The 27,986-nt window shown below is 40.7% G+C and overlaps 3 protein-coding genes across 7 annotated transcripts; 1 reads left to right on the top strand and 2 right to left on the bottom strand.

The window, feature by feature from the left end:
* Positions 1-371: 371 nt before the first annotated feature.
* On the bottom strand, positions 372-15,596 carry LOC122887851 (C2 domain-containing protein 2). Of its 4 annotated transcripts, XM_044221465.1 has the most exons (15): positions 15,300-15,596; positions 14,753-14,848; positions 13,336-13,455; positions 11,239-11,340; positions 10,791-10,907; positions 9,156-9,264; positions 6,971-7,079; positions 6,765-6,826; positions 6,514-6,629; positions 6,198-6,366; positions 4,873-5,114; positions 4,057-4,324; positions 3,750-3,786; positions 3,448-3,490; positions 2,721-3,158 (listed from the first exon to the last, which is right to left on the bottom strand). In XM_044221465.1, the coding sequence occupies exons 1-15, from the start codon at positions 15,579-15,581 to the stop codon at positions 3,051-3,053; spliced, it is 1,980 nt and encodes a 659-aa protein (XP_044077400.1). In that variant the 5' UTR covers positions 15,582-15,596; the 3' UTR covers positions 2,721-3,050. The 4 variants fall into 4 exon arrangements, with proteins under 4 accessions (XP_044077401.1, XP_044077399.1, XP_044077400.1 ...); XM_044221466.1 differs by lacking the exons at positions 2,721-3,158; positions 3,448-3,490 and adding an exon at positions 372-2,714; XM_044221467.1 differs by lacking the exon at positions 3,448-3,490 and having other exon boundaries at positions 3,137-3,158.
* Positions 15,597-16,715: 1,119 nt separating this feature from the next.
* Positions 16,716-17,813, top strand: atg101 (autophagy related 101). Its single transcript, XM_044221468.1, has 2 exons — positions 16,716-16,967; positions 17,056-17,813. Exons 1-2 carry the CDS (start codon positions 16,716-16,718, stop codon positions 17,458-17,460), a joined length of 657 nt encoding a protein of 218 aa, XP_044077403.1. The 3' UTR covers positions 17,461-17,813.
* A 1,023-nt stretch (positions 17,814-18,836) lies between these two features.
* zbtb21 (zinc finger and BTB domain containing 21) lies at positions 18,837-27,597 on the bottom strand. 2 transcript variants are annotated; one of them, XM_044221462.1, is made up of 3 exons: positions 27,440-27,591; positions 26,202-26,287; positions 18,837-24,007 (listed from the first exon to the last, which is right to left on the bottom strand). In XM_044221462.1, the coding sequence occupies exon 3, from the start codon at positions 24,003-24,005 to the stop codon at positions 20,937-20,939; it is 3,069 nt and encodes a 1,022-aa protein (XP_044077397.1). In that variant the 5' UTR covers positions 24,006-24,007; positions 26,202-26,287; positions 27,440-27,591; the 3' UTR covers positions 18,837-20,936. The 2 variants fall into 2 exon arrangements, with proteins under 2 accessions (XP_044077397.1, XP_044077396.1); XM_044221461.1 differs by lacking the exon at positions 26,202-26,287 and having other exon boundaries at positions 27,440-27,597.
* Positions 27,598-27,986: the final 389 nt, after the last annotated feature.

The raw sequence follows: 27,986 nt of genomic DNA, 5'->3' as shown, positions 1-27,986 counted from the left end.
ATAATCTGCAAAATAACTAGCAACTACAGCGGTCAGATAAATGTAGTGCAGTAAAACGTACAATATTTCCCACTGACCTGTAGTGGAGTAGAAGTCTAATGTTGCATAAAATGGAAATATTCAAGTAAAGTACCAGTATCGCAAAACTGTATTTAAAGTACAGTACTTGAGTAAATATTCTTAGTTACTTTCCACAACTGATAGCACATTATTTTCAACCAGCAAAGTGGTATACTGTTGACCTTTCATGAACAAAAGCCTCTGTAAAATAACAGAAGTGAAATAGCACATCAGCATGTACAGGTTTCTAAGTTACAGGAGCACTGGGGAGAATTCACTACAGCCGAGACATTGAAAGTGGCACCACAATCTCAGTTATTCAATCAATATTTATTGCTGAAAATGAAATAACTCGATATGTATATTAGTTACAATCCCTGCAGGGAAATGACTGACATTCTGCAACAACAGCTAAGTCAGTCACTTTCTGTGCAGATGCCAATAAAAAAACCCATCAGGAAGCAGTTTATGAATCACATACAGCCCTACTGCTTACTGAATGCATAACAGTAGCCAAGGCTCGCAGGCTGCCATAAGCAAGGGCTCTGAAGCTGAGCATGATTAGAACAACCCATTTTCCCCTCTGTTCCTCAGAGTTTAAAGGTGATTCTTTGAGAATGGTAACAGAATTTTCTTCAGCCCGAATCAGACTGCGGTCAGTAATGGCGGAAGAGAACAGGTGATGAGAAGGGATCACAGCTCGGCCACGTCAACCCACACTGGATCTGCAGGATAGTGTTGTCATGAACAGCAAGTGAGTGTTTTTAATTCTCAGATAGTCTAATAATGTAAACACTCAGTTAACAGATATGTTATGTGCATAGGCTTCTTGATTATAGATAGACATTGCAGATGGTGCAAGAACATGGTGGTACGCTTGTCTCTCGGAGCGATTCCAACAGTTCGCTACAGTCCTTAAGTCCTCAGGAACCAAAAGTCACGTCAAGTCGAGGAACAAGTCCACCCGTGACATCATCCTCAGAATAACTGTAAGGCAAACTGTTAGTTCTTTCTGTCACTGTGCCGCACCAATTCTCTGAGCAGATTAACTTATTGAAATTAAATGGCTTCAACAAGCTGCTTACAAAAAGAAAATACAATCATTAGCTGGATAAAAAAAAAAAAAAAAGTAGCCAAACTATTTGGTTGCTCCCAAAGGTGTTCACACTTTCTCTTGTTCATGTGTTTCTCTTGTTCAAAACTACATCCTTTAAAAACAATAAAACATCAAATAAAAGAATGCCGATTTCATTCGGGCGAATGCAGGATTGAAATGAGCCTAGAACAAATTTCATTAGTGCGACAAGTATGGCCGAGTGTAACGTCACAGTCCCTGGAGAAAAGTTCATTCAGTTCCCTTTTGACACATTAACAACCCTGCTGATAACAGTAGTGTACAGGAGGAATCTTTTAGGAAGACGAAGAAGAAAGTTGCATATCATTTGAAAACACTGCAGAGAGGAGTAAACATAAAACACTCACATATAGCTAAAGTGTCATGTTAGCCACAGTGTCACTGCTTGCTTTGTGTCTTTTTGGAAGGGTGTTAACTCATGTTAATGGCCGGTGTTGCATGATAACACAACCTCTGTTCATGCCAATCATAAATGACTGGTTCTAATATATCTTTATTAAACATAAGGCTGACACTTTCCCCGATAGCTTTTTTTTTTTTTTAACAGTTTTTATATGCACATTACATATAGCTAATCTTCTGAGCTTGTTTTTTTGTTTTTGAATACAAGTACAGGGATTTTAAATGAATTGATATAAATACCATATTTCATAGTATTAGTGTCAAAAAGTAGTCGTATTACTCTCACTTGCACCGGTCATGTGGTGACAATATCATCTCCTTTTGTGAATGTTTTTAACACAAATCTGTATCACAGGAGTAGCTCCTGTCATTGCACTTTAAATAAAAAGGTACTAAAATTGTGCAATCATACAAATACCACTCTTCTCTTCATCTTTGGTCCTGTTGGTCCACCGTAGGAAACGTACGGTTTACAGCAGGGAGAATTTACTCTTTACCCTCAGTGTCAGTGAGGTAAAGAGTGACGGCCCACACCAGTCTCTTCTGTCGGTAACAAGGCCACAAAAGCACTTAAAGATTTGTTGCATAAAATCAAATAAAAGAAACATGCAAAATAATATCCTCTGAAATGCCATTAATCCAAGACAGGAGACCTTCATCCACACATGCACACACCTGCTTTTAGTGGAATATCTGCTTCTTAGAGGAAACAGGAAACGGCAGCAAAAGAGGATATTTTTCCATCTGCACAGCTTTCCCATTCACAACGCAGGAGCCCCAGTATGCAAGTTGGGCATTAGAGGGAGTAGGTTAGCCAAGAAGTTTACCAGTGCAAGTTTGAGGTGGAGGTGGCGACGGTAGTTGTTGTAGGAGGGACTGAGGTGCGGGGGGTGGGGTCACGCATGTGGCTCCCCCATGGAGGTAGAGCCATTGGCTTTGCTCTTATTCTTACTCTTGCGGTTGAGCATACGGCTAAGCGTGGCTGTTCGGCTGGCCCGCTCCACTGCGGCCGGAGACTCCAGGTAAACCAGGTCATTGTGTGACTGGCTCATCCCCGGGTCCTTGCGCTGGTGACGCCGCCGGAAGAAGAGCTTGGCACTCTTCTGAAGGAAGCTGCCTGTAGTGGAGAAGCAAAGAACAGGAAATATTCACTGTGATACCTTGAGACAAGGGCTATGTCAAGATGACACCACTCAAGGCAAAATAAAACAGGCATTTATTTATTTGAAGTATCTGAAGTAACAGCAATTTGAAAACAACTGAAGCAGCAGTGGCACAGAATTTGTGTTAGTTGGAAATTGTTGGTGAAAAAAATCTGGCAGAGACGGGACAAGTTGGAGAAAAAATATTCTATTTATTCCCCCTTTTGACTATTAGTCTTTCCGCTGTAAAAGAGCTCTGTCTAGCTTTGGATAGTGACAATAGACTTGGAAAAACTGTGTTTAATCACCAACTAACACACACTGAACTGTACCAACAGAGAGCAGCCGTATAGTCCAACCTTACTGCAAGCGCATTCCTTCTTTTCAGCACATAAGGAGTTTCTGGTATTTGCTAATATCTGTGGATTAGATTAGGTTGATATACAACAACATGAAAACTAATTAATCACAAATTAAGAAAGTAACATCAGTATCCTCCATACATAAGAAATTCATACGTCAAAAGGCTGAACAATATATTATACAGCTAATAACTTATTAGTATTGCAAAATGAGATGATACTTGATCTCCATTATGTGTGTGATATTTTACTCTGCAATAAAAAGTAAAGTTTGCATTCTTAGTATTTTGATATCTATATTTATAATGTAATTATGGTCTGAAATAGTGAGAATGGTCTTTGCCACCTGTAGGTCCAGTGGGATCCTTGCCCATAGCGTACCAGAGGTCCTAATATGCAATACATAATATTAAGTGAATATCTCAAAATACTCACAGTACTTTGTCTATATTGTGCAGCCCCACAACACTTGTACATGTTCTAAATTATAGCAACTATATGATCTGCTAATATCTAATTGATTTTACATGAACTGAAAATGAATTTGACATTGCAGAAAAACTACGTTTTCTACTCTACTGATAGCTAGCAGACACTACACATACTAGAGTACCAAGGATACTACAAGTAACTCATGAAGTAACTTACTCATCTGGATATAATGTGTGCTTAGCACTGCTTTCCTCTAAGATGGCAGTGATGATAGTTCAAAAAGGAAAGGTTGAAACAGTAGGAAGGAAAGAGAGAAACACAAAAACAGACTGCATCACTGAGGAGCAACAGATGGCCATGAAAACAGCCACATTAATCAAGTTCTGCCTTTAAGGAAATATGTTTTCGGAGGATTTTTAGTATGATTTATGGAATAATACGGCTGTAAAGACCAGCTATGTCACCATGTCCACAGTTACTTGTGGCTTTAGGTAGTCAGTGAGTCCTCTCTGTGACCTCTCACCTCTGCTCTTCTTGCAGCTCGCCTCAGACACACACATGGATAGCGAGGTATGGTCGAGTTCCTCTCCGGTTTGGCTCTCCCAGTCCTCTGGAGGCCGGCCTATTCCACTGGGGCCTTCCTGGGGCTCAGACTCCTCTGGAGGGCTACTGGTCCCCGACGCAATCGCTGTGGTCATATCCTGAGTAGAGCTGCACTCTGACATCGAGGCGTCCATCGCTGCAGCGTAGCCCGCCATCAGAGCTAGCTCATCATCCTGAGACAAGGGCGTCTAAGAAATAAAGCATATTCCCATTTATTAAATTAATTTCTAGTTAAGAGATATTTCCTTTGGTTTAACATTTGCATTTGGTCATACAAATACTTCCTCTGGCATCATGAATGACCAACTATTTGCACTGGCAGCTCTGAGGACCTGTGTTCACCTTTTAATGTAATTTGGGTAGGAGGATGGCAGTGGGATTAGGCAAACTGTTTTTCCACTGGAAGGCCCAGGTTTAATCATTGGCACATTTAGTGTACTTCAACAACAAAAGGAGTCTCTTCCTGCTCCAGGCACGGCACACATTGTTTCATTTAAGATCTATTTCTTTCCTCGGTCATGATCAACAGGTTATGGAACACAACTTCTTAAAAAATGTTGATGGAAACTGATTTCCAGAGCAGCAAACATTAGAGACCGACCACCCCTTGGCTTCTATGCATTTCTCATTTAAAATCTTTTATATTAAATAAGAGAAACTGCTGTACTAAAGTGAAATAGTAAAAGTGAAACAGTATAATGCGCCAGTGAAGAGTTCCTCTGGTACTGGAACTCACTTTGGCAATGCCAGAGATGATGATGGTACTCTTCTTCACTGGGGACTTGAGCTTCTGCTTGGCAGACTGGTGGAGTTGTCTGATGGCGGCCTCGGCCACCGGGTCAGTGCCATTGAGCATCAGCAGCTCAGTATCAGAAGAGGACAAGGCCTTGCTGACTGTGGCCCCTAGCATAGACGCCTGCTCTGAAACACGACGCTCTGACAGCTTGGGCTTGTTGGCCACCGCTTTCTGGGCAGGATCTGAGGGAGCACAGAGTTATCTTAATCGACTGCTTCATGGGTATAATGGAAGTTCAAAACATAATTTAAGATTTGACAATGTGCATTATAGAGTTGGAAGAAATGACTGCATTTTCAGCTGTGGTCAACTAATAGACCTTTTTCACACATTTTAATCTGTCATAGTAGAGAAAGCGCAGTTCTTACTAATAACATTACGGTGGCTCTGTTCTACTCAAGTGTCCAAATAAGTCATTACAGTGTGACAGTGAATCAGCATGCACAATACCAGGACCCCGAAACTGAAGCAGCTAAATGTAATTCAGCCATCATTCATTTTCACCCGTGCTGCTCCTACTGTGGCATGTCAAAATGTCTACCATGAAAAAGGCCTATCGACATCTACAATGTCCTTCTGCTATTGTTTAAGATTAGCAGATTTACGCCTGTCATCACACTTACGAGCTAGCCTCTGTTTAATAAGTCCTAGCAGGATCTTTCAGAGGTTTTATGTGTTTATTGCAAAATTTAGAACAGCTTAAAAAAAAATAGTGATGCAATTTGCGGGGATTTGCATACAAATGATATGGATTAAATCAATATTAAGATAATTATCACAACATTTTCTCAGCATCAACATGTGAAGACATTTACTGCTGTACTCAAGTAGATATTGATTCACATGAAAAAGTTGTGCTTACTTTGAGTAACTGCATGTTTAAAGAAGAAAGAAGTTTTTCAATGCTCAATGGCACCAAAGGATCATCATACATCAGAAGAGGAATAACAGGCTTGTTACCAATACCAGTGATCCCACCATAGATCTGCTGGGTACTGAGAACTCTGGTTTTCAAAACTGAAATTCCAGCCTATACTATTGTTTTAGAACAGTCTGTTGAAATTCGAAAACACTCACTATCTCTTCGCACCAGCTGTTTTTTTAATTTTTTCTTACATCAGCAGCACTAGAATAAATAGAAACCTCCATGAGCCTCGCTGTACTGTAACTTGTTTGTGTATCGATTAAGGGACACATGTCTTCTCTGAATAAGACTCTGTCATCCCTGTCAGTGCTGTGTAGTCTCACAGTTTGTGGTGCTGTACCTATGTTGAATCCAAGAGGGGGTGGTCGACCCGGCTTACTCTTCACTGCGGTGATGGTGGTGACCACTGTGCCACAGGGCATGACTGTGCGGTCCATCTCCACCCTCTTATTGGAGGCTGGGGTGGGAGGGTGCCAGGACCTCACCTCACTGGGCTCCAGGTAGGTAAACTGAAGGATACAATTCCCCAGTTAACATTCTAACTTTGTGTTTATGAAAACACCAGATACACGAAGAAGAACTAAACTCTATCTGTTGATATTAAAAGGCAAACATGTGTGATAATATCCCAATATTAAGTGGGATGATGGTCTTACGTCAGTAGTAAGTGATCCAGTCACTATGTCTTTGGCCATGAGTTCAAATGTTTGCTGTCCTTTGGGCTGCTTCTTTACAAGATCAAAAGGCACGGACACTTGACCAAGTAAGGAATCTGAAAAAGGAGAAAACACACCTAATTCAGTCTGGGAGTACCAGAACATGTAACAGTCAAAGCTAGTTAACATATTAACTCTTCAACATAATTACTAAAACACAAATATCGAAAGGCAGCCAGTAATTTCCTTACTCTCAGGTTGTCCATCATTCATCAACTGCATATTGAGCTCTTTTGAAAGTCCATTCAATTCACTGGTGAGATAGAAAAATAAAAGAATATTCAGGAAAAGAAAGAAAATGCATTACGGATGCTGACGGATTGCATAGAAAAAACAAAAACAAACATCATCTTTGCAGAAACAGTGATTGTTTGCAGTGCGCTATGGTAAAACTTACAAGATGAACGGCTGGTCCCAGGCAGGATTGGTTGTGTTCTTCAAAACAGAGGTGTTAAACCTCTGTGGAGGATCATCTAACTGCAGTACACACAGAGGATTCATGCTGCCTACAAACAGCAGAAAACAGATCCAAGATCTAACTGGAAATTCATTCAAAAATCTTTTGACATCTGATCAAATAAAATGTACTGGTGCAAGATTAGATTTTGCTTTGGTCACTTCCACTGCTTCACTTTAATGGGCAAAAGGGAGGTCAGCGTATGTTTTGAATTATGCATAGGGGAGAGGACACAAAGTACTGGTTGAGAGCTCTTTCTCAACTTGTCATGAAGCCTATTTCAATGAGCACTTAAACTAAACTTTACTAGCCACAAGCCAGGCTCGGATACTGTGAAAGCACTGTGTCTTAATGGATACAACATCAGCAAGAACCTTAAAGCATCCACTGCAGCAGCTCTGGATCTGGCTTCTAGCCCACAAGACGTCTCACAAGTAATGCTAAGATAAGTATAACTGTTCACTTAAAGGTGGGGTATGCAATTCTGGAGAAATCCAATACCATGACAAATACCATGATATAGAACAAACAACGACACAGCAACTATGTAACTAACGTTAGCTAGGCTCTGGGTTAGCAAACTGTCGCTACAGTTGCTGAGAAGCTAAAAGCCAGAGAGGACGAGAAGCTTTTCTTTCAGCACACACAGAACGGACAGCTAGCGGACCGTGAGGAGATATTCGCTGAACAAAAGACGTGTCTTGGATTAAAATTGCATACCCCACCTTTAAAAGGAAGGAAAATAGAGAGTGAAGTGTTGAACCCTGTGTCATGTCTCTGCTGTACAATATTAAGTGTTGGGCAGAATACTTAAGCGAATGTCTGTAGTCCTGAAAAGCTCTGACTCACAATTAGAGAATGACTCAACACAGGAACTACCAAACCAAAGTTGTTGTGGATTTTGGGAAATATGCTTATTAGTTTTCTTGCTGAGAGTTAGATGAGAAGATCAATACCAAAGTGTAAAAACAACAACTTGTGGCTATATGGCGGTTTTGTGCCGGGCTGTTTCTTGGCTGGGGGAAGTGACTTTTGAAGTCTTTGCTGGCTGCTCGCAACCTCATGGTGACGACAGGAAGTCACTACTTCTTTCTTTGTAAGGTATACCGCACCTTGTGTTTCTTCTCAGGTTACTGCGCCGGACCTCTGGTAAACATGATTTGTTGGAAGGAGGCTGATGGATGGAGTTTATATGGCTGGTACACAGACAACTCTTGCATCTCATTATTTTTTAATTAGCCCCACCTGTTGCTGACGCTAGTCAATAATGCTGAACGACACCACCATCAAATCAGAGACACTTGTCTTTTTGCTTTAGACTTGCAGACACAGACTTCTGTACATTGTATTTTGCCTTTAGTGTAGCAGTAAGCTTTTGCCAGAGGACAAGCTTGGAAAAACATATCAAACACACCTTTTACAGAGCTGTCAAATGTTAGCATTTCTTTGAACTGATTACAATAAGTGTCAGTTGACCAGTATTGTCAGTTGACCTGGCTGGAGGGCGAGGAGGGCTCCCTTATGACCCCCCCCCCAAGCTCTGTTAATTTCTGACCCGGCCTCTGTCACGCTGCCGCCGCACTTTTTCTTTCCCCCGTCTGCTGTAGAGAATATCGATAAATTGTTGAGAATTATTATATTTTGACGGAGCGTTTCTATTTTAACCGGCGCAGCTTTTCTAGCCTTTACGGCACTGGTTTAGTAAGTCAGCGAGTGAGGTATACACACAGGGAGAGTAGAGATGAGACGAGTCGGAGAAATAATTTCACATGGCGTGCTGTAAAATGAGAAAAGTAGACAGCGGAGACAGAGCTTTTAATTAAGAATGGACAGACTCTTACATGTTCAATCTTCCCACAGGCAGTTCAAATCCAGTATGTTCCGATTTTGAGGCAATTATTAAAAGCGGTAATATGAAGCGCCACTACGAGACAAAGCACAGAGCATCTTTTGAGCAGGTTAACAAGGGGGATGGATTTTGGTCATTTTGCCTACTGCAGTTGACCACTTGCCCACAAGGTACAGAGGTGACTGAGGTTGGTTTATGAGCTCAGGACAGAAAAAAAGACACTAGCTACAGCTATTCCATCAGAACTTGGGTCTCTAAATTTCTAAGGAGACCAACCTGCAGCATCTTCCTTCTGATTCAGTGTCACCCGGATGTTCTTCACCAGCAGCTTCCAGTCGTGGGCACGGGGGGGTTTTGGGGGTGACACCACGTTGTTGCGGGCCTCCTATTGGACAAACCATAGTAAGTAAATAACTCCACAACGTTGATCTACTGGCTGCAATATTAATTAATTAATTAATTAATTAAATAATTAATTAATTTTATATAGAAGCGGCACAATGCTGTAACACATCATAGGGATGATCAAAGGGCTTCAAGAACTAAACCTGAATCAAAAAACCTTTTCAGTTGGGCAAATTGTATCATTCATTTCAGAGGGTACCCACAGTATGCTTATTGTAAATGGTGAAGTGTCAGAATTAAAAAAACATTTATAGGAGAATAAAACTACTGCTAGCTTCTCAACATCCAAGATACTTTAATGTGCAGTGTATTCATAGTATTCTGTGTGAGAAAGAAAATATAACAACAGTTTGCACAAGAGGGGTGGACTCTATGAAAAACAACCCTGCTGACAGAATGTACTCTGTTTTAAAAATCATGAGGTTTTAGACAACTGTTGGCCCTTAAGACTGATCTGCTTGATCATTGGCTCAGCTGGTGCTGTAACAATTAGCTGATAAGTAAATGAAACATTTCCCGGTTACTTATGACACTTAATAGACTACAGGATTGACTCAGATATATCTCTGTGAGAGGAATGATCATGCCTAATAGTCTAGTAAACATTACAGGAGTATATTTAATTTATGTTTTACTCCAAGAATTCTAACTACACTTTACTAAAATGTGAAAACATGACACAAGATCAAATCAGAAACACATGACAAGACATCATGTAATGGCTGGGAAAAGGCTGCATCACTAAAAACCTTTTTGTAAATGCATGTAAGCGTAACAAATTCTTTATACATTAGTGCAGCAGAAATAAGTTGTCAACACAGCATTGACATATCATCACCTTTTAAGTTAATATGGCAAACTTGTTAGCAAACAGTTGCTTATTTACATATCTAGCAGTTACAGAGCAACATTAGCTTTCATTTGGAGTGGTGTTTGTGTCCACTGGATAAATGTAAGTCCAATATTTACTCTCTTTTTCTCTCTACCAACTTCTGAGACTCTGTAGCTTCTAAAAGCTCCACTATGTTCACCAGTTAGTCACTAACTTTTATCTCTCTGCTGTTTGGTGCTGAGCAGGTAGTGTACAGTGGGTTTTTAGAGCTTTTTTGCTAAGAACCGCTGTCTGCTGCAGCTGAAAACGACGCTACGAGAGCAGTAGGAGTGAACCAAAACAGTAAAGTTGTGGGCTGGAGAGCTAAACAACGAGCTGAAATTCGCTATGAAGCTCCGTAAAGCCGAGGGGAGCTGCAGATTCAGGTGATAATTTTCTGTAGGTTCATCACTACAAGCGACTCCTTTTCACATTTTCATGTTGTTTTCTCTTTGTCATTTGATACATTTTTATTATAAAAATATTGATTATAGCCACTTTAAAAGGTCAATTTGTCAATTTGCAGCACACTGCAAAATGACCTGCCATGACAAACATGCACACACTTGTCTGCATGGCATTCTTGTGTGGCAGCTGTTAAGATGTCATACATTAGACTTGACTCCTCCACTCACCTTGACCTCTGAGGCCTGAGCAGGCCTGCAGCTCAGCAACACAGAGGGACGCGTCACACATAACAGCTGCCTCAACTGCTCCTTTATGACTGCTACACTGGGAGTGCTGGCATTGTCCTGACAGAGAGAGATTATGATATCAGACAAATCACACACATACATTATACACTGTATTAAAAACATATTGACTGTATTAAACCAAAAGTCATATCCTCCTTTGTGTAGGAACAAAAAACAAAATACACCTCACTTTAAATGTTAAATTTCGTTTTTTACTTTACTGTCCATATCCAAAATAAGGCATTTTATTTTTGACATTTCACATCTTGCTAATGATTTTTGAAATCTTCCAAACAACAACAACAACAAACAAACAAAAATCTGTTTTGGCGTATCAGTACTTATACAGACAACAGGTACATTTCATTATCTGCAGCCGTAAAATTACCTGGGGGAAAGTGGGTGTCACCTGCAGCTCCCCTGTCTCCAGTTGAGACACTCCCCAGCTCACCATGACCTCATCCTCAGCTTCTTGCATCTTTAGATCAAGCTGACGAACACCGGAGAGAAAATCACGATGCCTTATGATGATCAGAGGTCATACAGTGCTCACCAGCTTCACTTATAGTAAATCTATGGTGATATTTAAATGCAGATTTTATATAAAACTAGCATTTACAATATCAACACAGATTCTTGGGATATCAAGCAACATATCAAACATAATGAGTTTTAGGATGTTTAAACTACCAAGTTTCAAAGTTAGCTGGGGATTAACTTAGTTTAAACAAATCACGGGATTATTGTGGCTGCAGAATGATCTGTAACTCATACAACTGTTTTAACAATTACGCTTCTGTGGACTTTTGGTCCCTCACTTGAAAATAAATCACAGTCTGTTGCAGTGGCTATGTTTTTTGATGACTCAAATGTCCAAACACCAAACCATTCAGCAAGTATTAAATTGTCACCACTGCACCAGTTTTTTTTATAAAATTAGACCTAATGCATCCCAATGGAGGTAGAAAACAGACCGGGCCATCCTGTCCCAGCATGCCTGGATTCCAGCGTAAGAATGAACATCCGCCTCTGTGATGCCAAACAAAGGCCTCATCAGATAGTAATGAGATGGACTGAGAAGAACAATATCACAGTCTGCATTGATAAGACCCGAATCACCTCATACAAAGCTTAAACTGGAAGGCTATTTAGTATAATAATACAACTCCATCCACATGAACTGAAGAACAGAAAGTGTTTGACAAGAAGTGGCTTATTAAATATATAGCCATTAAAATGGTTTCAAGGTTCATATGACCTGACTAACTAAGACAAGAGAGAAGTGCTTGTTGTGAAGTCATACAGATTTGTAAATGTAGTGTTTGCATTGCAAAGATGAATACTGCTTTGGGACAACCCATGTCACATGTGTGTCCCTCATCACATGCAACTGGCCATGTGGTGCAGTAGTGTGTTAAAAGACATAGTCCATTCAGTAGCACACCACAGTGTACTGGGGGTGTATTGTGTCCATATACTGTAAACGCCCAGGGCTTCTGTTTCACATATCCCAGCACTCATAACATGACCAGCCAGGACCATTCTAGCATGGAGCTCAGTCCAAAGCCAACAAATGTTCCAGTGGATGGATGGAGACGTTTGAAAAGGCCTTCTGACTTTTCTAGACTAATCCGAAACAATTAAGAGTGAAAAGGAGACAAAAGGCTTCCTTTATGTTGCTGCAACAACAATTGATTCACAACCACAACAAAACTGCCCGACTCTAATCCTGACTTTAACTTTAGAGTCTCTCACTTGGGTTATATTTATGGCACAATAAGCTCAGGAGGGATTACAAGCACCTTATTGGTTTAAAAATAGCCTTAATACAATTGGGTTAGCTTGTATCCATACACTGGTGAAGATTTAACACTGAACCTAAGAACAGGATGAAAGCTTACCACTGGTTAATGCACACTACCCATTACATATCCCAACACAACATCACATTAGACTCTACTTCATTTGAACACTGCATCCGAGTCTGACGAGGAAAGATGGTGAGTGAGCCATAGGAATATTTTACTGAAAAGTGAGCCCAGTCATATTTGGCCATGATACATAAAATAAATCGCTGTAATTTCCAGGTAAGAACAAGTAGTCATTAGTCAATTGTGTCATAATGTCAGAGTTACATCGATTCTTTATAGGCAAATGATAAATGTGAATGTAGACAAAGCAGGGTCAGCCTTACTGGAAATGGGCCTGACAGTGATTTTAATGAGGTCTTCGGGACATTTGCCAAACACAGAAAGCTATCTCAACCATTTAATCTAAGACTCCTGCCAGCAGTGAGCCTGGGCAGCATTTCATGTTCAATAAAATCTCCCATTAAACTAAACCATAATGACTTCCAAAGGATGAAACTCTATTTTCAGACAACTCAGTGTTAAAGGGATATTCACAAAAGAACAAATGAGTATTGTTTACTTTCGTGAAACTCGCACCTTTAATAGATGCTCAGGACCAACAATAGTGCATTTACCTGCAGCTCCAGTGGAGCTATACAGACTGTGTATTTACAGGGATCTGCTGCAGCCATGGCTGTTGATGCTGCAGTGACAGAGAACTGAAGCTTCTCCCCAACCACACTGCAGCAAGCGGCCTGTTGGGAACACAAAGTGAGGCATCAGTGTAATATTAATCTACTGAGAATGCTAGAGCTAAAGCATTTGCATGCAAGTTATATCATGTAAAATGAAAGCAACTCAAATAGGGAGGGAAACTAGAATTTGTACTAAAATATAAGGTGCTGTATGGCATGTGTGAAAGGAACTGTAAGGATTTGTTGATAATAAATGTATGTTACCGTGTGTGTAGAGTCTTGTGCAAGAAACACATGACACAAACAGACAAATACAACCAGTGAGATGTGTCTACTGTCTACAACACTGACTTTTGCTAAAACTCATCCAAAAGCAAAATATTTTCCTCAGGAGAAGTTCGTCTAGTTGGGTATTAGATCACTGTGAGGGGAAACCTTAACATAAACACTGGTGCATTCCTGCCTGGCTGCTCCTCCTCAGTGCTGAGCTTGACAGCTATGTAAGCTTCTTAAAACGCATGCACACACACACACACGCACACACAGAGTGTGTGGATAAAAATAAGCTTCTGTTCATTAAACTCCCTGCCTTCAACAACAGAGCACCTGGTATTTTGGTCCATATCACGATGACCACAAAGAAAGGGCTGAGTTTGCATTGGGAGCACTGCAAAGCCAACCGGTCTAGCAACACAGCCAAGCAATTTGTCCCTATCTGACCTCTCTAAAAACATAAAAGCTCTCCGGTGGCAGTTTGTTTTATACACAGCCTGCAGCAGGTTGGCACATAATCTACATAACTGATAAAAGAAGCATCATGCAAGTGTTTCATAGCCTTTTTCAAGCAGAAGTATTCTTTCATAGTGACTTTTGTAATGAGCATGTGGACACCTGAAAAAATGCTAACAGATTCATTTGCCAAATCTAAATGAATGGGGGAAATGTCTGTACCAAACTTCACGAGTTGATGAGTCAGTGCGTGTCCACTATAGGCTTAAATGCAGCACTGGTGGTAGAGTAGCTTCCTCTCCACTCAACTATGGAAAGGGAGATTGATTTGAGGGACAACCTTTGTCAATAAAGTACATAAACAAGGAAATTAGAAAGCTATAAGTGTCTGCTGCTATAATCGAGATGAATAGTGAAGCTGCCATGGAAAACAAAATATATTTTTTTCAGTGGATGGGAGGAGGAGGACACAACACTGCCACTCAACAATAGTACAATTGATCTAGATATCTCCCAGAAAAACAGATTCATTGATCACTGGAAAGACACAACACAAAACAGCCATAAACATACAATATAAAGGCATTTCCTTCAACTGTATTGATAAAAGACCTTACAGTCAGTGTACCTTGTTTCTGGCAGACTTCTGAAAGCTGGACACTTGGCTGACCATGAGCTCTGATGCCTCAAGATCCGCCTCTTCAAATGTCAACAGAACAGGACCCTGAAGAGGAAGAAGTCAGAAACCTTAAAACAGTAGAAAACACCCATTACACAATTCACAGAGCAGGGAAATTAGGTTGTTGCCAATAAATGAGCAATGATCTGGGCTGTAATGTATCACACTGGCAACATCAATACATATGTTCTAACTTGATAAGACCAAGGAATAGGAAAAAAACGCAGATGGTTCAGAGGTGATGCAAGAAGGGGCAAATTTACCACGGCTGAGTGTACATGTACATGTCAGTTGTCAAAAATGTGTCTAATGTCAAATGATGAGGTAAGATTTGATTGAAGTGGGTGGGTGTGCAAAAGCTATCCATATGAAAGCATAGATGAGGGGATGCTCTTCGGTTCATTTCAACCACGTCACACCCTGTGACAAGCTGCACTTTATTGAGGTCACCTGCCTGCCACAGACAGAGTGGTGGCTTGGTGGTCATGAGACTTACCCCACGCTTCCTTGATTCGTCATTCAAAGCGCTGCACCAAGCTCCTCTCCACTGACTTTTCCAGCTCTTCAGTGACAGCGCCCATCCCAGCAGAGAGGCGGCTTCCTCCTTCGCCTCATTGTCCTCTGCTGCTCTCTGCTTATTTCCTACACCCCTTTGTTGGAAATACTGTACGAAATACAGTATAAGAGTGACCAGGGACGTAATGAAAAGTGTGACCATGCATAGCCACTGCGGATCCTCCAAACCAAAATATGAACTGGAACTTTCAAAGTCGGACATTCTTTGGAAATGAAAGCGATGATCACAGCTTAACACACCTCCTCTGAGAAATTTCCTGGCAACCGCATAGTAAGTATTTGGTCAGGGAACAGCGAAATCAATGAAAGCGATCTCCCACAACTGATAATAGCCCAGATATCAACCCCCAAAACAAATTATGCTTATGGTTATCCATGTTGCAGTACTCCATAGCAGCTTTTAAAAACCATATAGAGGTCCCAAATTACCTACGCTGGTTATAGAGACCTAGACCATTGTCAAAGAGCTAAAGGTAGTCTCTGGCTTCAAATAAACCTGCAGAAAAGCGCACTTTCCTCCTGTCATTGAATATGGTTGTTAGCTTAGTTAGCTAATCTTCGCCACGGTTCGCTTAACTAATTTAGCTATTCTACATTAGCTACTGAGCCGCCAAAGTTGACCAAATGGGAATTATTTCCAAAGTCTGCGGTTAAGCTCCACCAGACGATATCCACATACTGAACAAGAGTCCCAGGAAAACATCCCGAAAGCGAAGAGTGCAATCCTTGCCGTTGGACTTGTGTGCGGCTCAGTCTGATTGTATAAAGTTGCCGTTTGGAAACGGATATGTGGCACAGACTGTAACTCCCAGAATGCACAGCGACAAATGCGAGGGTTTGTAGTTGTCTGGTGGTCGTGAGAACCTAAGCGTATTTCCCAACTGAGGCTGAGGTGTAGTATCTAGAATATTTGTTTCAATCAGGAATGCGGTTTTGTGCTATATTAGATAAAGTAAGTCCCATAAGAATAAACGACTCCAAATGAGCGGTTTGAACTTCGCGACCTGCCGTAGATCGTCCTGCTGCGCTGTCATCATTACCACATCTTCCTGTCCCATTGGTAGCAAACAGTTAGCTAGCTAGCTTTTGTTATAATGCCCCTGTGCTCAGTCTGCAGAAATTACATTCAGAGGTAGGGTAGCTTTTATGAAAAAAAACAAAACTATTTTGTACTTTAATATACTGTAATACACTGTATGGGATAGGCCCCGCCCATCCGTAGAGGTAAACAAAGTATATCTTCGTCACCTAACGTGAGCGAGTTGACATATAGTAACGTTAGCCATCATCACCCTACTCGTCGTCGCATGTAAATGGAAATAACTATCACTTCGCAATGAATTGCCGCTCGGAAGTTCTTGAAGTAACAGTGGAGGCGAGGCAGGTGGAAGAAGCTATGCTGGCTTTACTGCACACCATTTTACTGCATCGCAGCACCGGGAAATTTCACTACAAAAAAGAGGGCACGTACTCCATCGGTACCGTGGGCACACTAGACATCGACTGCGACTTCATCGATTTCACCTTTGTCAGGGTGTCCTCGGAGGAGCTGGACAGAGTGATCAGGAGAGCTGTGTCTGAATTCAAGGTAATTGGTGGTTTCAACAAGTGATTGTTTACTGTAATGCATGGGGAGGCCTATCATTTGACGAATTTATTATATGCTTTGGTTACAGGATGCTTTGAGCAACTCTGGCAGCGATGGCATGGGGCAAATCTCCCTGGAGTTTTACCAGAAGAAGAAGTCTCGCTGGCCTTTTTCTGACGAGTGTATTCCCTGGGAAGTCTGGAGCATCAAGGTCAACGTTGTGAACCTGGCCAATGAGCAGGAGAGACAGATCTGCAGGGAGAAAGTGGGCGAGAAGCTGGGCGAGAAGGTGATCAACGTTGTTGAGGTCATAAACCGCCATGAATACCTGCCAAAGATGCCCACCCAGTCTGAAGTGGACAATGTTTTTGACACCAGTCTCAAAGATGTCCAGCCCTACCTTTACAAAATCACATACCAGATCACCGACTCTCTCGGCACCTCTGTAAGCACAACAATGAGAAGGCTGATTAAAGACACCTTGGCACTGTGAGGATGCTCCAAGACAGAAAGATAGATAGCTATGGATGATTTTATCCATACCTGTATCTATAATCATGCCTGGCACCTCTTTCTATGCTCAAAAACAGGATTTGTCAGCTCTATTCCTGCTACAATGAAGCAGTGTCAGTGTAATCAGTCACTGTTTTGATGTGTCTGCTGTGGTTCCAGTATTGCTTGTACCTTAAGATTCTTAATTATGTAATGTCTCTTTTAAAGATATTTTGTTTTTGCAAGCTTTTTCTCTCCCAATTGTCTTTACCTTCCACCATTTAGAAATGGAATATTGTATGTCACATCTGTAAATTATTGTAAATCTTTGACAATAAATGTTGTTCATTGTAACTGATGGTAATTATAGTCAACAATCATAGCTCTTTCAAGCTAAAGATTGATTCTGTAAACCTATCCTAACCTTTGAGATGAGAACAACTGTTGGCAAAGAAAAAACTCACGACTGGATCATCAAATAAGAAAAAAAAATCTTTTTTTTTTTTTTAAATGCAAAAGATATATCTGAGTTTGGGAACAGATTTCCGCATCTATGTGAAAACTTCCTCTCCGCACAGTGTCATGGGGAGTGTGACCTTACACATGGTTAGGACAGGATTTCCAGTTTGCCATTTTTCCAAATTAAAGCAAGCACCTCCCGAGTTTCCAGTCAGAAATTGTCACGGTGGCCCACAGCTTGAACAACATCCCCCTGGCTCAGGGTTGTCTGCCAACAGGATGACGTGTGTGTCTGTTTTCACATACTTTAGTTCCACAGGTAGTTTCAACAAGCTTCTATTTGCCTCACCAGTCACACTGATGAAACTGACAACTGGCTGTTAATTATCTGTGCTTTACTAGTGTGTAAAGGAAAGATTAATCAGTGCTTTTATGCGTAACACAAATTCATACATATTCTATTTAATTGAAAACCACATGTCTTAGTATAGTAGGTTTGGAGATTTGGATATACATGGCAGAAGTGTTCTACCCTGAATTAAGACCCTGGGAGATGTGTATCACTAAATCCAAAGTCCTATACATGTCCTATCATTTAAATACTGCACATGGGCTCTCTTGTATCTGCTTTGAAGTACCGGGGCAGTATGCCAAAGTCGAAAAAGTGTTTTGGTGATGAAGAAGATGCAGTAAATCCAGTGAGTGAATATGGTTTAAGTAATAGTTTATCAGGGTAAAGGGTAAATTCAGAACTCCAATGTGTCAATTTCAAATTAAGTAAAGTGGCACCAAACAAGCTCACTGAGGGTTATGTCAAGTCCTGAAAAGTAGTTAAATGTTGTTTGATTAAGATTTAAATGAGCTGCAGGGCTGGGTAGAGTTTACCACTTAACTGAATAATTCAAATAACACCAATGGTTGTATATATACTCCATTGTTACTCTTTATTACAGAAATGAAACACAAAAACTGTAGAAAAATCTAAACACAAAACAGCTGCAAGTCTCCAAAAGCAACAATAATGCAACCAATGCTGATACAAATATTCGTTATTGCAGTGAGAGCACAGGAATACTAAAAAGATAAAACCTTTGTTTACTAACAAAATTGGTACAAAATCGAGGATACAAACACTTCCATATACACAATCTAATCATTTCTGTGAAACTTTCAGAAAGTTTCTATCACAAGAAATGAAGAGCACTATTACCAATACAGAATTTCTCCAAAAAATTTAACATCACAATGCAGCTTGCGGTGGAAAACAAATTCCCATAGTTTGTGTGGAGCACTCTTTGAATGCAACATCTCCCAAATAGTAGCAGTCATAATAATTTATGACAAAGTTCTAATGCATCAAGCCAAAGCAGAAGTACTGTATATACTTGTACAAGAATACAATTGTGAAACAACTGGAATACAATCAAAACACGATCTTTAATAATAAGTCTTTAGGAAGCAGGAACACTCTCTCACCTTTCACATAAGATTTGCTTTCTAATGCCCCCTTCTTGACTTTACCACCTCGAAAAGCCTGAGTCATAAGTCATCTGAAACTCTATTGTGCTTTTATGTAAAATAATAGACAAAATATTTTTAAAGTTGCATAAGGCCATCAAAGCATTCCAAAGCTTGGTTAATTACCAAATGTGTTTAACTGCAATAGTGTATGAGTATTTACATAACACTGGTGTTACACTGGGGTGGCAGACTTTAGTGATTCAGAAATGGTGATAATGTCTAATATACACAAATTAATATGATCATTTTCATATTTATTATTTGAGTATAACCATAAATTGCATTACTATGCTGCAGTGTGCTTTTTTAAAAATTCTTCTGAACGTTTGCTGATGTAATGAGCCAAATACTTGATGTTATGTTAGTACTTTGGATACTATCAAATCAACCCAGCCCATTATTTTCACTGACAGTTTCCCCAGTTTTACAAGTAAGCTCATCTGAGCACCTTTTACAAATTTTTTCAGCAACATTAGAAATGTTATAGTCATTTACCTGTGGAAAAAAACAACTTCTCAAATCTTATGACTGATGATTGCACTGTCTCATTCATGTGTATACACATAAAATGATCCACCAGGCTAGTAATTAGGAAGATAAATTATAAGTACTGAATGAAGACTGTAAGCAATAAATCAAGGCTGCATACTGAACTGCTATATCTAAAACAACAGGTGTCTGAGGTGTTTGATGTACAGTATGTGATATAACTTTATTATTATACTGAAGGTCTTATTCAATCAGCCCATTAAACAAAATGACATAAAGGCAATAAGAAACTCAAATATGAGAGAACAAATGCAAAAGTCTGCTAAGCATGAAGAAACAAAACAGAAACTATTGGGCCTATTTATCATTCTACTTCTGCAGCCTAAAACCTCAGTGAAAGGATCCAAGCAAACATTTTGGACTATGTCCCTGTAACAGAATCAAACTGTTAAACAAAGTGCATATTGAATACATTGTTGAGGCCACCAATATTATCTTAAGGGTTGTCGCTCACACCAAGAGACAGATCTGATACAAAAGCAAAAGCACTACTCTTTAATTCTGCTGCAGCCTCCAAAAATTTAAAGCACTTTTTCCACACTCTGAGAAAACAATGTATATAGTTGTACCTTTTTTCACTGTTCCTTTAAGTCAAAAGCGGCGCAGCTGATGTAATGAGGGGTGCAACTCTGTACCTTGTTTTCTCAAAACACCTAGATAGATAAATACAGGCAGACAACTAAGAGGTTTAAAATAGATAAATGCTTATAGCTCATTTTGAAAAGAAAATAAATCATTTATAATCATCTCGTCTCACAGAGGAATCTAGCACTTGATTGCACATTCACGTTTACACCTCTAATGAATATGGCCACTTAAATATATGACATTGGAGGCAAGCGAATAAGCTATACATTCAAAGTCTTCCTTTTGTAGGCTGAGTTGTGTTTATTCTAATATTAAGTATTGTCTCTCAAGAGAAATGCACTACAATAACTTGTCTGATGTTTACATGTGGCTATGACTCTGCTCATGGCTCCAGAGACTAAAGGCCGTCTTGAAGGTCCTGTGACAGAGTTTACACATGTACTGCCTCTTAAACGTCAGGGCAGAGAGAGACGGTGCATGGTAAAAGAGTGTGTCTGATTCCTGAGGGCCACCTGGATTCTCCATGCTGTTCGACCTTGACAGAGGGCTGTGGCTGCTGGGTTGCCGTTCTAGTTCAGGCCTCTTCGTCTTGCTTACTGATGAGCTACAGGGCTCTGGGCTGCTGGACTCCTCAGCCATTGCCTCAGCGACTGGTGCCGTCTGGGTGGATTTGAGCACGGAGGCCTGTGGGGAGGGACGTTCAGAGTTCTGAGGGGTCGTGGGAGGGGAGGGAGACAGAGGTGAGGGGTGTCTGTCGATCTCTTTGGCTCCAGGTTCGTTAGCAGTCGACATGTGGGACTGGAAGTGGCTCCAAAGGCGGAAGTTGGTCCTGAAGGCTTTGTTGCAGATGTGACAGATGAACGGTTTGATGTGGCATAGCAGCTCCTGGTGTCGTTCCAGGTCTTTGCGAGAGCTGAAAAGATTTCCGCATTTCTCGCATGGCCACACACCGGGTTCCTCAGGCCCACTTTTGGCAGTCTCTGTGTTTTCCCTCTCACTCACAGCCTCCTCTAACGGTTCTTCCTTCACTACCAGCTTGCCATGGTGGCCCATGCTCAGGTCCTCAGGCACATAGGATGAGGAGTCTTCTGAATCATACATGGGTGGACCTGAGGAGTCACTGTAACTGATATTCTCTCTTGAGCTCCCAGTTGCTAGAGGCTCATCACTGTAATGCTCCTCTCTGAGCATTTCAGACGCCTCTTCATTGTCCTCTTGTTGCTTCAGGTGAATCTGGTCTTTAACAGTCATCATGTTTTGGTTGTGGACCTCCACCTGGTGGCGCCATATACTGAAGGAGGACTTGAAGGTTCGCATGCATTCCAGGCACGTCAGTTTCTTGTACTTGCAATGTGCCTCGTGGTCCTTCTTGACCGTTGGACTTGAGAAGCGGAGGCCACAGTAGGGGCATACAGTTGCGTGTCGACAGCCCCTCTCATGGTCGCCCTGCTCAAAGAGTGAAGACAGCTTCATATTACAAAGTCTACAGGAGTAAACACCAGCGTCTGTGTTCTTCTGTTGAATGATCTCATCCTGTTCCTGGTAGAGGATGCTCTCGTTCGCTGTGTCCTGGTCAGGTTTATCAGCAGGATGTGTCCTTAAATGCTGTCTATACTGAGACTGGAACACGAATACTTTCCCACAGTAAGGACATATGAAGCTGGGCCTTGATCTCTTTTTGGTGAGTGCAGGAGATTGCAAACTCTGCTTATTCCTCTTTAACTTCCAAAGCAAGGCTTTCTTTATTTCCCTCTCTCGCACAATATCTATCAACTTCTTTTGAAATTTCTCATCCAGTACAGAGGAGCTGGAGGATGAGGCTGGGTTTTGTACTACACCATGCTGAGTTTGGCAGTGAGTCCACACTTTGAAGTTGGTATGGAAGCGCTTGTGACAGATGTCGCAAGCATACGGCTTTTCAGGGTTGTGATACATATTTACATGGCGATGTAGTCCAGCACTGGACCTGAAAACCTTTAAACAGTTCCAGCATTTGAAAATCTTGTTCTGAGGCGGCTCCCCACTATTCTCATTAGAGTCACTGCTGGCACTCTGAGGTACTGTTTTTGACATGTTCTCGTCAAGTGTCAGAGGATGTTCTTTAAAGATTTTGCTCTTCTTGAATGGGTACCTTCTGTTGTCTGGCCTGTCCTTTCTTTTCCCAAAAGAATTGAAGTCTGGCCTTGAACCTTGGTCATAATTTGTTTGCAAGTCTTTAAGATTGACTGGCAATGCATCTCCAACTGTGATACGAATAATGTCCATGGGGTCAGCGAGTGGACTGCTCGGCTCAGCTTTCACACTGACCTCTCTTTCTACCTGAGTTTCTTCATCATACCTGCTGGGGTACTTTGACCTGAGAACCAGGGGAGATGTTCTTTTTGAATTGCCATTGTGAGCAAATGTTTCTGTCCCAGATGCTTTTGATGCCATTTTAACAACTGACTGTTCACGATTTTGCAGCTCCTTGAGCTCCAGTGTGGGTGAAAAGACTGGAACAGGGCTGTCCATGGATAATGATCTTCGGAGTAGGCTTTTTATGAGTGGCCCGCTCCTGTCAATGGTTTGGCTTGGCTCACTGGCCTGACCCTGAAAGGGCACTTTGGTGTGATAGTGGGGCTCCTGCTCCTCATTCTCCTCTTTAGGGTCCTGGTTAGTGCCAGACTGCAGCCTGATGTGCTGCACTTCAGCATCACTGAAAGACACTGATGACGTCAACTGGGGCCTAACAGATGCGATGTGTGATGAATTCCCTTTTAATATGGAGGTGTATGGATAGGTGGACTTCCTTTCAGAGGCTTCACTCTGTTCAAATGATTTCCTGCTGATGGATTCAGAGTTTCTGACTGATTCATACGAGTTGTGTTCTGATGGAGGCTGAGCTGACTCTCGAGTAGAGTGGGGAGATGATGGTCTCTCTGATGTTTTCCTCGGATTATGTGAGTGAGAGGGATGGGTTGTGTCATTCCGGACCCGGCACACAATGACGCTCCTTGTCTGGACATCATTCTCATCCCCTTCTGAGAACGAAAGTCTTTTTCTAGACACACAGTAGGATGCATGTGGCCTTGATGACACAATGTTGGTGAGGAAAGGGATTCCAAGGCTGTAGCCCAGCTCTTGAATGGCTGCCAGGCTGCCTTTGTCCACAAAAAGTGAGGAGGAGTAGATGTAATTCAGAACTATCTCGAAGGCGTCAGGCTCACAGAAGTCCAGGTTTACAACTTTCAGTGACTCTGCGTCCATCCGTGTGAACAGGGACTGGAAATACTCACTGCTGGCAGCCAGAACACTCTTATGGGCCTGGTACCTCTGGTCCGCCACAACCAGGACTACGTCACACATCTGGCCCCGCAGGCGCTGCTCATTCAGACCCCCTAACACTGAGAGGGCATGGGAAGGATTGCTGTAATGCACTAGGCTCTCCATGGCTGAAAGACAAGAGGATTACATGTGAATGCAGGAAAGTAAATATAAAAGGAATATAAATACAAAAAGGTGATCATTAAGGGTGCACAAAATTAGTTTGTCATAGAGACGGGCATGAACAGGCACACGCACACGTACAAGAATAGCCAACTGGAGCTCAGGTCTGCCTGTCTATCAGTCTTGTTATATCTCATGCCACAACGCCACCAGTGTCAGAGATAGCATACTCTGTGAATTTCCATTATATTATCCCAATATATGATGTAGCCTTTAATTATAGTTAATCCAGCCAACAAGTCAATTATGCTAACATGTATAACAGGATGAATTAATGACTGGGTAAATATAATATCAAACAAATATCAGCATCTAAAACAAAATCAATACACAGTTATAGCCTCTAAACAGCAAATAAAAATCCACCACAAGTTACTGAGTCTTCTTGATGTTTTTCACTCAAAACAACTTCATTCTACTGCAGTTTTGCATGTTTTGGCAATTTATGAGAATTCTTGTAACAAATGTAAAATGTTTTTTTTTTTTTTTACATTTAAGCAATAATTTGACTTTTAACTATAATAGGTCCGTAATATAATTTACAAGATATCAGCTGGCACCTGACAGAACACCTGAAACAACTTGAAATTCACTGGTATTTGGATATATTTATTTATTTATGATTATTTCAGTTTAGACATTACCTGGCTATGTTATCTAAGCATCTTGCTTAATAAGTGTGTGGTCTATGTGGAAACAAATAGTGGTTTTAAGGCACAGTAATGATACTAATGAACAATAATGTATAGTATAATTACTATGACTTAGAGCTGCAACGTTTAGTTGATTAATCGATTTTCTCTGTTTTATATCATTGTAAACTGAATATCTTTGAATTTTGGACAGTTGGTCAGATGAAAAAGATATATGAAGACATCAGGCTTGGGATTTTTCACTATTTTCTGATATTTTATAGACCAAACGATTAAATCGATAAAATAATCAGCAGATTAATCGATAATGAAAATAATTGCTGGTCGTGGGCCTACTGTGAACAAATGCTGACTTTTACTGGATTATCTATTGTTTTATTATAAATATTAATGACTTCAATAAAGTCATTTGTAATAGTAAGCATTAAACTGATTAAATTGTATATTGTTTTAAGAGGAAGGTGTGACTTCATGTTTCTCTGGCAATTTTTATTCATACTGGTTGTTGTTTATGATGAGGTCAAAGTTTAACCCTTTTATTTACCGCAACATGGTGCAAGCTAATACAGAAGGACATACACAGCAAGCTCATGTGCATTACATCATGTTAGTTATCAAAAGGTATGAAAATGCTGATGTGTGAAGCCACCCTCAGTGACACAGACTAATGCAGGAAGTTTAAAAAGTTTGCCTTTAAAATAAAAGCTTTTCACCCCAGAATGTGTGTATTGGGCAGAGGTGGCTCGCCTGAATTAAAGATCACCTCCACTTGCATCACAAACATTTTTAATACACTTCTATGAAATAAAATGTTAAGAAAAGAACAGAGGTGGTATTTCTTGCAGCAAATGCCCCATATTTAATGAATATGACTATTGTTTAGTCCGTCATCTACTAACTAAGTTGATTGTGAGATGAGATGCATCAGGATCTGGCTGGTTAAACAACTTCTTGATGGAAACCCTGTATTGGTGAACACTTTAACATAAAAACATTCTCCCTCTGTATAGTGGTTATGTGGACATTGAGAATATTGCTGTTACACTGCAATGTACACTAAATCACCAATTGATGAGGTACTCTAGGGCGTAGGTTTGGTTTAAAAAACATTATATCAATGTATCATTTAACCTGTGTTTTTAGTTAGAGGTACGCTTAAATCAATCTAGCTCTTAAGAAATAATGATGAAATAGTTTTTTGTGTTTTCCATATTGTTTTTTATATAAAATCTGAAAAACAGAAATGCTGTGTTAACCTCTGCTGTATTGTTAATGCAGCAACCCTACTTAAAATCAGTTTCCTTGATAGAAATTATGTATTTGCATCTTCACAACAAGGAACGCTGTCCTTAACTGGCTCATTTTTGACTGCTGTTTTATTTAAGCAGTTTTTTAGGAGAATATTAACTGTAAAAAAAAAAAGTGTTACGTGAATTTTTTAAAATAAAAAATGGAACATTTTTTCAGCCCTGAGCAGTGTACGCACCTGCCTATTCTTTTCAGGCTGCATCCAGCTCTAACAACCTCCACCAACAAGTTAGGGCAGCCTGTAGGTGGCATGAGACTCAAAACCTGGGGGAAAAAAGTGCAAAGGACTTGCCTCACCACTTGCTCTACTCTTTAACCTCACTGCTGTGAGCACATGGTAATAACTGAAGGTGACTCATATAAAAATATCAACATTTTTATCCACTCCTCTTATCTCATCTGCAATATGTGGTGACTGGACATGGGTAGACAATTTTTAGAGAAAATTAACCTGAAACAATAAAAGTGTGGGAGACATGCCTACTATTAGTAGTGTATTTACATTATACAATAATAAGACACCAATTTATTCAATTTATTTGCATTGTTCTCACATAGGAACACTGTACACAGCAATTGTAAAAAAAATATTATATATGTTTTTCACAATCCTAGTTTTCTCAAAAACAATGCCCGTTGCTCCTTAAGGGGTTTATTTTGGAAATTGTGACCGGAAGGCATGTTACTCATGTTGACGTTGTTGACACTTGCTATAATAGGTTCACGGGCAGAAGCTCCATTCATTCATCAAAAACTAAGAACTCTCGGTTGCCTCTTCGTCAGAACTTGTAGTCCACGATAAGAGAACAACAGGGGATGTTCAGTTGTGTCTGTTTTCTATGAGGAAGTCGAGCGAGGCTTTCAGCGTTAGACCATCCATGAGACGTGGCTCAGTTTCTCATGACAGATAGCCTAACTTCTCCAACCGAAATGCCACTTTCAGTTTAGACATGAGTCACGCGTTTCTCTTTTTGTGTGGGTAAATGGCGAAAGAACCGAGGCTACAACGGTTCCGCTTTAACATTAACAGTTACAACAATTCAATAAAATAAAGAGGGGAAAAGTTGAGCGCGTTTCAATGGACTCCACCACGGTAATGCCGGGAATGAAAACACAGTCGGCGCAGACAGAGAGGCTGTTGGAGTGTGGGGGAGTGAATTGTACCCGCTACCCCCGATGGAAGTGGTGTTGTTTTGTTTTTTTCACCAAAATGGATCAACCTGGCCTGACACGGCGCAGTTGCTGGCTGCAAAACAGGTTGTAGCTCGTCAGGTTTTACAGCAGCACAATCCCCCTTTCGAGTTACGTCAGGGAGGAAAAGGAAAAAGCTTCTGCTTAACAGCACTCTACCAACTATGTTTCACCCTTCCTGCTAATTTTGTTTAACGTTAAGTTTGGTAGTCTATCTACACTTACCCTGCCCGTCGTCAATATGGTCTTTCCTCCACACAGCCGGGACTTTATTCACTGTTGTGTAAATTTCTGCGCGTTGGTCGTGATTCCATCCATCTTGAATTTGACGTCATCCCACACCAGGGATGAGGTCATCGCAAAGAACGCTCGTCACGTGCACTGCGCTCAGATAGGCTAATAAAGGACCAGGAGGCGGGGCCAATGGAAGACTTGACACAGGCTAATTTAAAGGGATAGGTCATATTTTTCGTTTTTGATGTCAATGTTTCTGTTTTTCCCCATGTTTTTTTTTTATCATGGCCAAATGTTGCTAACTGAAGTTACACCCCATACTTATAGTGTGTACTTTAGCATTGTTCTGTAATTGTTTGTAAATATAGTTTAAATGAAAGTAAGTTTGTAGCTCTAATAAGCTTGATGTGAAGTCACATGAGTTACAGTAAACTAGCCTAGGGTGGAGACTTTAGTGATTCTATATACTTTTTTAAATTTTAGTTTGATGTTAAACATTTCAAATAACCAGACCCTACCATTTGATTGCAAATTTAAA

Source organism: Siniperca chuatsi, linkage group LG14, assembly GCF_020085105.1.
Source record: "Siniperca chuatsi isolate FFG_IHB_CAS linkage group LG14, ASM2008510v1, whole genome shotgun sequence".
Lineage (NCBI taxonomy): Eukaryota > Metazoa > Chordata > Actinopteri > Centrarchiformes > Sinipercidae > Siniperca > Siniperca chuatsi.
This window is presented reverse-complemented; position numbering and strand designations above follow the sequence as displayed.

Bases quoted from the DNA above. Each gene is read 5' to 3' on its own strand.
- zbtb21 (XM_044221461.1), bottom strand. From the start codon at position 24,005: ATGGAGAGCCTAGTGCATTACAGCAATCCTTCCCATGCCCTCTCAGTG.
- LOC122887851 (XM_044221464.1), bottom strand. From the start codon at position 15,581: ATGTCCGACTTTGAAAGTTCCAGTTCATATTTTGGTTTGGAGGATCCG. The intron at 6,630-6,764 runs GTAAGGAAATTA...CTCCTTTTTCAG, and splicing joins GAATGATGGACAACCTGAGA to ATTCCTTACTTGGTCAAGTG. The intron at 4,325-4,872 runs GTGAGTTCCAGT...TTTATTTCTTAG, and splicing joins TCATCTCTGGCATTGCCAAA to ACGCCCTTGTCTCAGGATGA.
- atg101 (XM_044221468.1), top strand. From the start codon at position 16,716: ATGAATTGCCGCTCGGAAGTTCTTGAAGTAACAGTGGAGGCGAGGCAG. The intron at 16,968-17,055 runs GTAATTGGTGGT...CTTTGGTTACAG, and splicing joins GAGCTGTGTCTGAATTCAAG to GATGCTTTGAGCAACTCTGG.